The sequence below is a fragment of the Phragmites australis genome, chromosome 17, assembly GCF_958298935.1.
Source record: "Phragmites australis chromosome 17, lpPhrAust1.1, whole genome shotgun sequence".
Taxonomy (NCBI): domain Eukaryota; kingdom Viridiplantae; phylum Streptophyta; class Magnoliopsida; order Poales; family Poaceae; genus Phragmites; species Phragmites australis.
The window spans coordinates 23685836-23699119 of record NC_084937.1 but is presented as its reverse complement, the minus strand read 5'-3'; the positions used below and the strand labels follow the sequence as shown (position 1 = coordinate 23699119).

General features: G+C 42.6%; 2 protein-coding genes across 2 annotated transcripts; both read left to right on the top strand.

Moving 5' to 3' along the window:
* Positions 1 to 5815: 5815 nt before the first annotated feature.
* On the top strand, positions 5816 to 6874 carry LOC133897449 (calmodulin-like protein 30). Its single transcript, XM_062338183.1, has one exon. The coding sequence runs from the start codon at positions 6022 to 6024 to the stop codon at positions 6571 to 6573; it is 552 nt and encodes a 183-aa protein (XP_062194167.1). The 5' UTR covers positions 5816 to 6021; the 3' UTR covers positions 6574 to 6874.
* A 4806-nt stretch (positions 6875 to 11680) lies between these two features.
* Positions 11681 to 12363, top strand: LOC133897402 (probable calcium-binding protein CML18). The gene has a single exon (XM_062338131.1). The coding sequence runs from the start codon at positions 11776 to 11778 to the stop codon at positions 12070 to 12072; it is 297 nt and encodes a 98-aa protein (XP_062194115.1). The 5' UTR covers positions 11681 to 11775; the 3' UTR covers positions 12073 to 12363.
* The last annotated feature ends 921 nt before the right edge of the window (positions 12364 to 13284 follow it).

Genomic DNA, 13284 nt, shown 5'->3' with positions numbered 1-13284 from the left:
TAGTTTATGAGCTATTCTCGGGAGACGGCGATGGAGCGAAGGCCATGGCTTCAAGCTCTACAAGTTCTACTAGGCAAGGCAAAGGAAGAAAGGGAGGAGATGGAGTGAAGATAAACGGACACAAGTTTCCTCTATTTATAGATATGGAAATGGGTCAGACTATGTAAACGGAGCCATCAAGATCCGAAATGATAGCGTGTTCGAGAACGCCTCGGTCGCGCTGCATGGCCGGTGGAATTTGAGGTGTTGTGTGAGTGTTATGACCTGTCTAATCTCTGTAAAGAGGGATGGATGGTTATTATGACGTGTCAAATCAAAGGTTGCGGTGGAAACGAGCACGAATGAGAGTAGGTATTTAATGCTCGCCTACACGTCCGCTCAAGTTTACTTGGTGACCACATCATAGTTGTAACCAAAAGCTTGGAGGCTAAGGTCATTCAGTTTACGGTTGAGAACTGTATTGATGCTTATGCTCTAATCTCCACTCAATTTCCACATCGAGCAAAGAGTCGGGGGCTAAAACACATATTTTTATGCTTACGCTCTACTCTCCACTAGATTATCGCATCGAACGCAGAGTTGGGGGCTACATCATACTTTTTCGATGCTTTTGCTTCATTTTTGTCTCTGGTTATCACGCCATTAAGAAGGATAGGAGTTATATCGTATAATATTAGCGTTTATGCTCCACTATCTACTCGAATCTAGTCATTAAGTAAGAGACAGGGTCAAGTCAAGTATGGCACATATGCTTTACTCTCTATTTCGATTATCACATCAAACAAAGAGTTTGGGGCTATATCACATACTTTTGATGCTAAAGCTTTACTCTTCATTCTATTCGGTCATCGAGTAGTAAGTCGAGGGCTAAGCTATATTCCTTCAACGGTACATGTATGTTCTTTCGTACTCTCTACTCGAGAATTTTTCTTCTCGATCAGAAAGTTAGGGGCTACATAATAATAACATATTCATCTGTAAGTATTTTTGTAAAAGTTTATCTGGCTTTGAGTTAACCTCATTGGATAAAACCAACAGAGGCATGTGTTGGGTCGATGACTGTCGGAGGGTGAACTCCTATCGCAGGGATCCGGAGGGACCCCTTTTTGAGATTTAGCCGGGGGGGATGATTCTGAATATGTTTGCGGGAGAAATAAATGGATTTAAATGCAATGGCAGGTGGGATGGAATGATCTAATGCAGAATGCAGTAAATGCACTGGAGGGATTTTTAGACAGGTTCGGGCCGCACTGAGCGTAATACTCTACACCTGTGTGGATGCTATAAATACCCTGAGAACGTCTCTCAGGAATGTTGCTGGTTACAAGAATGTTTGTCTATCCTAGAGCTTCGGGCTCCTTGTTCTTCGGTGGTCTCAGCTTCTGTGCTTGTACTAAGGTGTTCTTCTATCTGGGCGTCTGTGTTCCAGAGTTCCTCAATCTCTCAGAGTGCCGTACTGAGCGCTGGAGAGCTGGATCTGACCTCCGAGAGTCCTCTAAAATCCCCCTCTTGTCCGTGCCGCTGGCTCTCGTAAATACCCGCTGGCGGTAGCGTGCCCTAAAAGGGAGTTCCAAGGCGCCATAAATGGAAAAACGGTCATTATGGGCTGCTGCGCAAAGTGACGGGGGTTGGAAACGCGCCCCCGCCCTGTCTTCGCCGTCATGATGGCGTTGGCAACGGGCGCTGTGGAGAGGGCCCACCGGGTAGCCGCAGAGCAACCCAGCGTGTCAGCCCGGTCTTGTTCGTCTGACACAACAGGGTGGCAGGCGGGGCACCTCGGGCCTTGCGATGCTATCCCGAGGCACGCCGGATGACGCGGGATGGGACCCGTGCATTAAATGTCCCCACGCCCTTCTGCCAGAATGTGGTATGGACTGACACCGAGCGTGGCAGGAGCAGTTGGAGGTGACATGCCACGCGCCCTCTTAAATGCGGCATCGGACCTTTCACTAGCTGACACCTCACTGCTGGACCCCCTATGGGGGCCACCGACGAAGGACTTCTTGGGCTGTCGGGGAACCGAGTGTTTGGGGGTCACTTTTCATATCCCCGAGCACTCTCTCCCGGAAACGCCCTCTCTTGGCCCTCGGGGAACCGAGTGCTCGGGGGCCACTGTTCACGGCCCCGAGCACTCTCTCCCGGGATTGACTGTTCGGATCCCCGGGGAACCGAGCGCTCGGGGGCCACTGTTCGCAGCCCCGAGCACTCTCTCCCGGAACTACCTTCCTTGGGTCCTCGGGTGCTCGGGGGCCACTGTTCATGACCCCGAGCACTCTCTTTCCGGCACTTGGTCTTCGCAGATCATCGGGGAACTCGGGTACTCGGGGACCACTATTCATGGTCCCGAGCACCCCCTCCTGGGACTTAGTCTTCTCGTACCTCGCGGAGATGAACCCCGCGGGAAAGGGCCACGTGGCAGATTGCTGGCCCGGCCTCGGGATTCGGGGACCCCTGGTTCCTGATTCACTGACAATGACCGATAATTACACCTCATAAGGCATAACAATATCGAGAATCAGATATCTCACACCTAATGGCCAACAAAGGTTCTGAAAGTCCTAGTTGGTCCCATGTGTACTCTCTGACGAGTTCTTATTTGTATGATTGATCAAATGCGTAAATCAGTAAAAGTTTGCAAAAGTCCATCATGTGTTCTATTTCTTGTTGTATAGTAATCTTTTCCTTATTCATTTTTGGCCGTCTCGAGTAATTACTAGAGGGTCATTCATCTAATGGCTTGTTTAGTTGAGATTTTAGGAACTTAGCAGATATTCGATAAGTGATCTTCAAAGATAATAATAACTCTTGCTAATTAGTTTTGCATCTACTTATGCTAATTCTATTTTATCGATATGGAAATAGCATGTGATAGCATATTAGACAAGTAAAATAATAGTAGTGTTTACAGACATCCTCAAAGTACGGATCAAACCTAAATGTTTCAAGTCCCACATCATGGACCATCAACTAGAAGACTACCTTCGCTTTCGCCATCGGAGAGGTTAAGCCCCAAAGACTCAACAAAATCAGGGATAAGAGGTTCGACGCTTTTCATAATTTTTGCTACCTCCTCTATAGGGCATCCGAAACCTGCTGTCATCATCAAGGTGTCGAGATTGGGATCATAGCTCTTGAGGAGACCAAGCATTGTTTTGGTGCTGAGAGGGTCTTTGAAGGAGAACTGGAATCCATGATTTCTCGACAGCGGTGAATGTATGGGCGGAGAAAGATGGAGGCTTGTGCGAAAAGGTTGGCGATGAGGGCAAAAAATGACCGTTACAGTTTCGGCTAGTACGGGTAAATAGCCCAAAACTTATAGTCTTTCAGCAACCACTCTTGTCTCTGTGATGCCTCGATTGGCGTGAAAGGTGGAGTGGCGATATCGTGCGAATCTCTACACACTCGTTCAACTTCTACAAGGCATTAAATGCGCTTATACCCATCGGTTTAAATTTTGAAAGGTTTTTTTTAACTCTACTTAGAATCAGGTGTCTACTAATTGAGCTTTTAGTCCTTTCTTGAGCTTCGAGTGCGGTTAATAGCAAGTCGCTCGACCTAATTGTGTTTCCACTCGATACTCGGAATAGGATCCATTCTTACTTGATTCTCTTGATTGCAAGCATGAACCATCTTACTCGATTAGGCTTAGACTTGACGGTACTCGAGTGGGAAATTGTAGAAACCCTTTCTCCTGAGCAGAGTTAGGGGCTACTGTCGAATATCTAACTATAGGTATATACGCATAAAGGGTATACCATATATAGATAAGGTATACTGTGTGCATGTTTAATAACTCTAAATATTACGAAACCGGATCTGCGGTACCTAATACTCTCGGAGATCTAGTAGGCGTATATTAGGAAGGTCTTAATTGGTTACCCAACTTGAGAATAACTAGTATCCCAGCTGGATTTATCTGATCTTTCTTGGTGGATAAAATAAAGGATTTCTTATCGACTACGACTGTAGGAGCGAGATTGACAACTAGAGGATGCTGAATAGTTGCCTCAACAAATTTCTTGCGAAATCGATGGCATTCTCCTATTTGGATCACGCAACGCACTCAAAACTCAAGCGGATGAAAAAAATAGAGAGAAATTTTAACAAGAGAAAATTGAGGCAACACGACTCTACGCATGGTATATGAACCATAGGTTCTATTTAAGATCAATCCATGTGTCTTAACACTCAAAAGATCATAACTTGTAAAGAAACAAAAAAAGATGAACACTGAGCAACAAAACTCTCCAAGTTGATTGTCTAGAGGCAAGAGAATTGAAGACCATATCACACAAACGTGTGTATGTGAATTTTATATCTATAGCAACAAGAAGAATGACCTCACAAGGTACTGAAATTTCGGTCCAAAAAGCAAAACTAAAATCAAAACTGGAAACCGAAAAACTTGCAAACTTGCGAGGGAACCAATAGAGGGAAACTAGAAGTAGGGGAATTCAAGCATATGCAAAAATATAAACTTTATTACTCAAAGAGATCAGCCATATTTTAGACGAATTATAAAGATTTATCTCTCAAAACTCTCACCTATTACATAAGCTAAGCACTCATCTTTCTCTCATCTAAAACCTTAATTATAAGCTCTCAAATAGATGGTATAAGGGGGCTTAAGTGGCTGGTTCAAACTCTCTCATAGTCCTACTCTTTTATTTATAGGCCTAAGAAACTTGACCACTAAGTTTTCTAGCTTTTTACCAAAATACCCATCTCTTGTAGTAAACTCTTACCTATCACCGAGGATATTTTGGTCCATTTTATTCTCCATTCATCGAATGGCTCCAGCGCCTTCACGACTTAGCTTTGCCTCGACGAAAGCTTTACGATGGTGCCACATATTCCTCCAGTCCCCCCACAATTTTAAGGCCACATCGCGAAACCGCATGCACGCTTCTCAAAGTGTTACTCGTCGTCTTGCTTACACCTTAAACAAGCGCTTTGATGTCAACGCGTATACTCCGTCATGCGATCCTGACTATCAGCAAGTCTCTCCCACTCCTGATCCCTCGGACCGCCTTGGCACTTGCACCGGCATCTCTTTCGCCTGACTTTGTTAACACGTCATCTCCATTCGCCTTTCATGCTCTACTTGACCTCCACGTGTTTAGTTAGAATCGATTGTTTGGCACCAAGCGCTCTACTTGGCCCTGATCATTTCGCCGTTGAACGTCAAATTGCATCCATCACCTGCACACCATGAGACAAACAAACACATATCTCTAACTCTAATTCCAGTTAGTCCATAATCAATATACTTAAATAAAATCACAAATCAATTTAAATCACATCAACGCTCATGCAAAACCGAAGATCATCAAACCAAATAAATATCAATGTCAATCACTCATCACAAGTAAATTAAGACACATTTTAACTTAATTTCTCAATGACGACATAGGAGTGGTATAAGACCTCTATATATAAGGCGAGACACAGACCCTCGAGAGAGACTCTCTTTTCTAGAGGAAGATAACTCATTTGCAACTCAACACAAGCACTAGGGCCACAAGAGATACTCGACGACTTTCTCATTAGTCTAGTTTAGATCTGGTCTACTCTTTATAATAGATCTAGGCATCTTGTTTATACTCGAGTAAATACAGATACATCATCGACCATACAATACATAGGTTATTACTCTAATTGGTAGCCCAAACCTGTATACAATGTATGTGTCTCGTCTCCTGTTCGATTCCTGAATTATAAAGACAACTTGTTATTCTTATAAATATATTGTCAGAAAAACCCTCGACAGTACTATCCCCAAGCTGCTGCATATTAGATTCTTACTTTGCACGTTGGCGTGGTCCATCTTTTGCCCTCCTTTTTGGTCTGAGATTGCATACACTGCAAGTTCTAGAGGAATCCCAAATTGTGAATCTTTCTGCAGCTGTCAGGCATATGTATTCTGGCCACCTTTGTTCATGACACAGAACATAGTAAGTCTATAAACTTTGATGAAGGGCATTCATCATCTCTAGCTAGCTGCAGCAGTTCAAGTACAAAATGTCTCATCTGGACATCCTGTCCTTCAAGTACAATCTAGACAAGCTGCGGTTCAAGGCCGGCCGGACAACGGGACGGCTACTGTCCGCCAGGGACCGGCAGTTCTCCGACCTGAGCACCTACAAGCCTGACGACGAGGAGATGAAGAAGGTATTCGGCATGATCGCAAGCCAGCCCGGCCGGATCTCCAGGAAGGATCTCCAGGTGCTCCTAGAGCGGCTTGGGAAGGCTGACGCCTCCAGCCAGGCGCGGCGGATGATCTGCGTGACCGACAACAACAAGGACGGCTACATAGACCTGGAGGAGTTCATGGAGGTGCACAGGAACGGCGTGCAGCTGGGGGACATCCGGAGGGCGTTCTTCGTGTTCGACAGGGATGAGGACGGCAGGATCAGCGCCGAGGAGGTCATGGCGGTGCTGCTCAAGCTGGGGTATAGCTGCAGCCTGGAGGATTGCCGGAGGATGGTGAGGAAGATAGACAGGAACGGCGATGGCTTCGTGGACATGGATGATTTCATGTCCATGATGACTCGCCCACGGAGGAAGCCGTGAGTCCGTGAGCTTTGAGCTTCCGAGCACATCCTGATGTAAACATGCAGTTTAATCCTATCTACAATGTATGCTACTCAGGGAAAAAATGATCAGCTTCGAACCGATGTTCATTTATGGGGAACATGGGTTTTACCGTGTCTTATGTTGCATGATTTCTGTAACAAAAGTAGATCATGTAAAGTGTAAATTAGGTTCATAAAATCCGTATCGAAGAAAAAATCATAATAGCGTTTTCACCAGAAATGTGATACTAGGAGATGATTGGAGAATTTTCGACACCACTCCACAATAGTGCAAGCCTAGTTTTGGAATCATATTCCATCTTTTGCATACTTATCTGCTCAGATTTTTTAAGTGCCCACTTAAAGTTCTCCTTGCATACAAGCCATACACGCCCGTCATGTGCCGGTCATTGTTCAGCTTTGTACGGTTCTACTCGATCCGTATCTCCTTCCCACGCCAAACGCATCTGTGACTTCCTTGCCTTCTCTTTTCAGTCCACGTGCAATGAACCATCGCAAAAAAAGAGGAAAAAAAACACTGGTCTAAATTTTTGTAGGGCTAACGAAGTTACGAAGCTCTAGATCAGCTCTTGCATGTTTCAGTGCGCTCTATGGGTTTTTATGGAATGTAATTTGATGCTTGTTTGATATTCACAGTTCTCCTCAAATGTCTCTCAGCTGTTTGAATGATGGTTGGAGCAGTTTAAGAGGAAACAAAAGAAGCTGATTGCAGCTCGAATTGTTGCTGTTCTTTGGACTCTCTCTGAAAGCACACAATTCTGCTTGCTTAAAAAATGTTTTGCCTACTCAATGATCCTACCTCTTTTGTGTCTATCATCTGCCACTGGCTGAGATACTGGGCATAGCTGCAGAAGTTAGAGGCTGACAGAGAAGCGTTCCCCAAGTTACCCGAGCAAGTGACAGGTAATGTCTTCAGTGTCAAACGAGAATGGTGGTTGGCAGTCAGAAGATTACAGAATTGATGGTGCTCATCTTCAGTCATGCATGTTTGATTTAGCTATTTTTTGTTTCAATTTCTTGAACCCAGATGATTGCCTCGTATGATGCTATCTTATGATGACGTGAAGATTTACAAAAGCTACAGAAAAAACTATTGACGTACGTAATCCCTGCACATGAACGGCCATCGACCATGAGAATAGGGTGAAACCGACCAGCTTCGATAAAGCTGAACCTAGAAGTCGATGCATGTTTCTAGTGCTTGCTTTTTTTTTGCCCTTTTAGTATAACTAGGCGATTGGCGCGTCTAGCGGTGGCTGTTTTTTTAACAGAGCATGATAAAAAAAAGACTAAAAAAATTAGGTCCACCAATTCAATTTTAGATATCTTAATATTTATTTATGAATTTATCAATATTTAACATATTCATTTAATTATGGAAAAAATAGTGGTACTTTCATGCATGCACATAATTTTAATATATAGATGATATTAATACGAACCTAACTAAATTTGTTTCATATTTTTTGAGTTTTAGATATTTTCCTATGTATTTTAGATTATTTCAGTCGATTTATCAACATAACTATTATTTCTTTCGCTATTTTCTAGAATATCGCAAAAAAATTATGCATCCATACACATACGTACATGTATATGTATTTGTATACATACATATAAGTATATATCCGTATATATATCCGTATACATATGTGAGACCCGTATGAACAATAGCTACAGTACTTGGCTTAAAATTGCTCTAAATCTTGGCCCTTTAATATATGTGATAGACTAGATGGATTGGCACGTCTACATCATGCTTGTTTTTTTGTTGTACAAAGCATGATAAAAGAAGACTAAAAAAATTGGATTCATTAATTTTGAGCATCTCAATATTTATTTATGAATTTATCAATATTTAACACATTCATTTAATTATAGAAAAAACAGTGATACTTTCATACATGCACATAATTTTAACATGTAGATGACAGTAATATGAACCTAACTAAATTTGTCTCATATTTTTTGAGTTTTAGATACTTTCCTGTGCATTTTAGATTATTTCAACCGATTTATCAATATAACTATTATTCATTTCGCTATTTTTCTAGAATTTTGCAAAAAACTAAACCCTACTGTAGATAATATACGTGTATATGTATACATATATGCATACATATACTATCCATATACACACACATACGTGGAACCCACATGTATACATATACATATTCGTATATATATATACATGCATATATGTGAGACTTATATGAACAATAGATACAATAACTTGGTCCTCTATAATCTCTCTAAACTTTGATCCTTTAATATATGTAATAGACAAGTTGAGCTTTAACTTAGTCTTTCATCACCGAAGACAGCACAATGAGAAAAACGATGCATGGTTGGAGAGATCCAGACGCGAGAGCAAATAATGCAGGCCTAATCGTAATAGGCATCCTGTTCCACGCATCTGAAAAACACATATAGATTACGTCCAGATATTATTTTTCCCGCTTTGCAGATTCCCACGTTGTGTGGCTGGTGGATGGCCGTCCTTTCCTCCATCGTGCATATCACCTTTAGCGCCTGTTTGTTTAGGATTTTTTTTTTGGTTTTTTAAAAAACTATATTTTTAGTTGGTTTGAAAAGCTATTTTTAAAATAGATTGTTAGTTTTTATAATAAATTTTTAGTTTCTTAATATATAGCATCTTAAAAAGTGTCTCACAACGAACTTCTTAACTTTAATTCATTTTCTTTATAAATAGATATCTAGCTTCTTAAAAATCACTTTTTTATAATTCTATTTGTTCTGATTTTTACTTTTTAACTTTTTGACGGTAACAGAAATATAACCTAAAGCAGTACACAAACAGCCCTCTATTCCGCACATATCAACTGCATGAATGCCCAATCGCATCTGCAACTTTTCATTCTTTTGCGCCACTTGGCGCAGATTCTTGCTCGATTCAACGGTCATCGAGGTTCTTGGACATGGAGGTGAAGTGTTTGTCGACAACCAGATCTAGCTATCTTGCCGAGAAGCTACAGGTAACACCACGTGTACCAAATAAGCTAAGACATGTGTTTGACAAGTCGTTGGACTTGTAGTTTAGAATCACCTTTCATCAAATACAGGACCGAGAACGATGACTACATAGGATAAATAGATATCTCAATAATTATTTTCAAAATAAATAATCTTCTATTATTTTATCGCCTAACATACATCAAAAATAGATCACAACAAAATGTAATACAAGACACCAAAATCACAGCGAAAACAGAAGAACTCGAAAGTTTCGAGTTGGATCCGGAAGTTCCGAGTTTAACAGAACACCGATTCAAAAATTTAAAATCTAAACTTAAAATCCATCAATGGTGGGTCTTATGATTTGAATCAAACACTTGGTTTCATAGTATACAAATTTATGACTCATCCTCACACAAAACTTGAATCTTGAGAAACACCCAAATATTAAAAAGATGAACACCAGATGAAGATAGTCTCTAAGTTGATAGATAAGAGGCAAGAGAATTTAATACCCAATTATATACGTTTGTACGTGAATTTTATACCTCTATCAACGAGAAGAACTACTCCAACAAGGTGAGAAATTTCAGCTTAACCATGAAAACGAAAATCACAATTGAAACATGAAAAACTTGCAAACTCGCAAGATAATCAATAGGTGAGAGTTTTGTGAGAAAAAATCTTTATAATCTTTCTAAAATATGGCTGACCTCTGCAAGCAATGAAATTCATGTTTTTCATTAACCAATACAAAGATTTTTCTCACAAAACTCTCATCTAATACATAGGCTAAGCACTCCTCATTATCTCCTCTAAAACCCTAGCACAAAGCTCTCATAGGAATATCTTAAGGGGCTCAAGTGGCTATTTCAATGAGCTCAACTAGCCCTCCCCTCTATTTATAGGCTAGTTTTTTTAACCCTAAGTTTCTTAGTTTGTTAATAAAATATTTATCTCTTATAGTACACTTATAGTTACAACTGAGTGTATTTTGGTCTATTTTTTTCTCCATCAATCGAATGACTGTGACACATTCACGACTTAGCTTCGCCTTGACGCAAACTTCACGATAATACCATGTGCAATTTCATCATTCCCACGGTTTTGAAGCCAAATCGCGAAATCCCTTGCACGCTTCTTAAAGCGTTGCACATTGTCACTTGCTTGACCTCAAGCAAGCATCCCGATATCAACACGTATACTCCGTCCCGTCTTGCGATCTTGACTGCCGGTAAGTCTCTCCCACTCTCGATCCCTCAGGTTGTCTTTTCACTTGTATTGACATCTCTTTCGTTTGACTTTATCAACACGCCGTCTTCATCCATCTTCCATGCTTTGCTTGGTCTCCACGTATACAGCTAAAATCACCTAGCCTCCTCGATCATTCAGCACCCAGCATCCCGCTTTGCCTCGATCATCCCGTCGTCGATCGCAAAGTTACATCCATTACATACATATCATGAGACAAGTAAACATATTTTTTCAACTCTAATTTTAGTTAGGTAAAAATCAAAATTCTCAGTTGAAATTATATTTCCAAAAAGAATCATGAACACAGGACAAACATACTTTATCCAGGGTACCTGGAAGTTCCGGTCCCAACACGGAAGTTCAAGATACCAGAAAGTTCCAGGTTTACCTTCGGACGGAGGCTCTCGATTTTGGTTTTCTTGCTAATCCGGAAGTTCAGGGTCCTGACCGAAAGTTCCGAGTTAATGCAACCGAAATTGAACACCGGAAGCCCTGGTGATTAAAAAACTCTGAATGCCGGATAAGCACTCGGAAGTTCTAGTTCAGGCTGGAAGTTCTGGGTTCACTAGAATCAGAATATGAAAGCTTAAGCAAAATTGAAGATTATCAAACCAAACCAATACCAATATCAATCACTCATCACAAACAAATCAAAACATATTTTAACTTAGTTTATCATCAAATTTACTATCGCGATTTGTACTCTCAAATAAAGCTTAGCTGCAAATGGCAATAGCTAGGCAAGGTCTAGGCACCGTCGTGATAGACGCAAGCTGATGACGGTTTCAGCTGTGCATTATTGTCTCAGGCCGGCTGGTGGCTGGTCCGAGCTTTGCTTATATAAGAACAATAAGGCTCAACAAGTTGCTGCACACAGGCACGCCTACACCTGCTCGATCAAAGGGTATATAGCTCGTTGCAGAGGTACCAGTTTGTGCTGCTGCGATATATGGCGATCAGGAACATGACGGTGGCCACGACGACGCGGTCGCTGGACGCGGACATGACGGTCGGCGAGTTCAAGGAGTGGCTGCGGCGGTTCGATGTGGACCATGACGGGCGCATCAGCCGCGACGAGCTGCGGCGCGCGATGCGCGCCATCCGGGCGCGGTTCACGGGGTGGAGGAGCAAGCGCGGCATCAGCTACGCCGACGCGGACGGGGACGGCTTTATCGACGACAGCGAGGTCGACGGCCTCATCGAATACGCGCAGAGGAGCCTCGGCCTCAAGATCGTCGCCTACTAAGCTGGCCGGGGGCGCTCCCGGCGGAAGGAATGCCCGCGCGAGACGACTCTTTCCCCGCTAAAATAAGCTCTTGAATCTAGCTTGATCGAAAAACTTGCTTTCTTGTACTTAATTCATTCATGCACCCTGTACCATTGTGTGTGTGTGTGTATGTGATCTATGTATGCTGTTTATGGTACACATGCACGGCAGCCTCGGCTCGCCTAGCTCGTGCCATTAGTGACGTAGATGTTAAATTTCTCTTAGTGAAACGTGACAGTGTATCCTCGATCATCTAGTGTCTTTTACTTTTTTCGAAAAAAAATTCCTATTCATATTGAGGAAACCGTCGAGTTTCTCGTTTTTCAATTCCACTGAAGATTTGTGTTCCGGCCGGTGCTTCTTCTCCTCCTCCGGTAGGATCTATCCCCTATGCCCTCTCGTCCCCGGCAAACTGTGTTCCACCACACGGGCTGTACGTTGCCGAGGATGTACGCGGTCGCTCGCCCTGCAACCTAGTGCACTTTCCCCTTCAACGCCGATCACCTTGCCACCGGAATCGGGTCCGAAATCTAGATTTGCCACGTTCTGATCGACGGCGCATCATAAGCATCTATCAACCAGAGGCTGTCCTTTACCTTGTGCTCCGCGAGGCTACGTAGAGTTGAGCCCAATAAAGCCCACACGCTCTGGCATGAGACAAAAATAGTCCATTCGGGAAAGCACAGACCACAATGAACAAGGAACCTAACCTAAAGATCTGGACCGCCATCAGGACCTCTTCACAGGCTGAAAACAAACGCTTGGGCCTCCAGTGAAACAGTTCTGACGGATGCCACCAAAATCCGTTTTCCCCCAGAACAAGTTGCCATGCAAAAATCTTTTACTTTTTGGAGCGGGAATGCAAAATCTGTCACTTGAGGGCAAAGCTGGACTGAGAGGTTTCTAACTTTCAATCCACCTGAAATATAATTCCTCACAAGAAAAATCCATGTGGCTTTTCAAACAGGCCTTGGCAGTTGTTTTCATGAAAAAAATCTACTTACCCAGCTGCTAAGATGGTCTGACCAGTTGCTGACGGGTCAAAGGTTAAAGGGCTGCAAATGCTCTAGCTAGTGGCACATCTAATATTCAAATGATCAGCCACCAATTACCAAGCAAGTGTCACTAAGTAGAATAACGAGACAGAACTTTTTGTCGCGTTGCCTTTGGCCCGGCTTCCATGCAAAACAA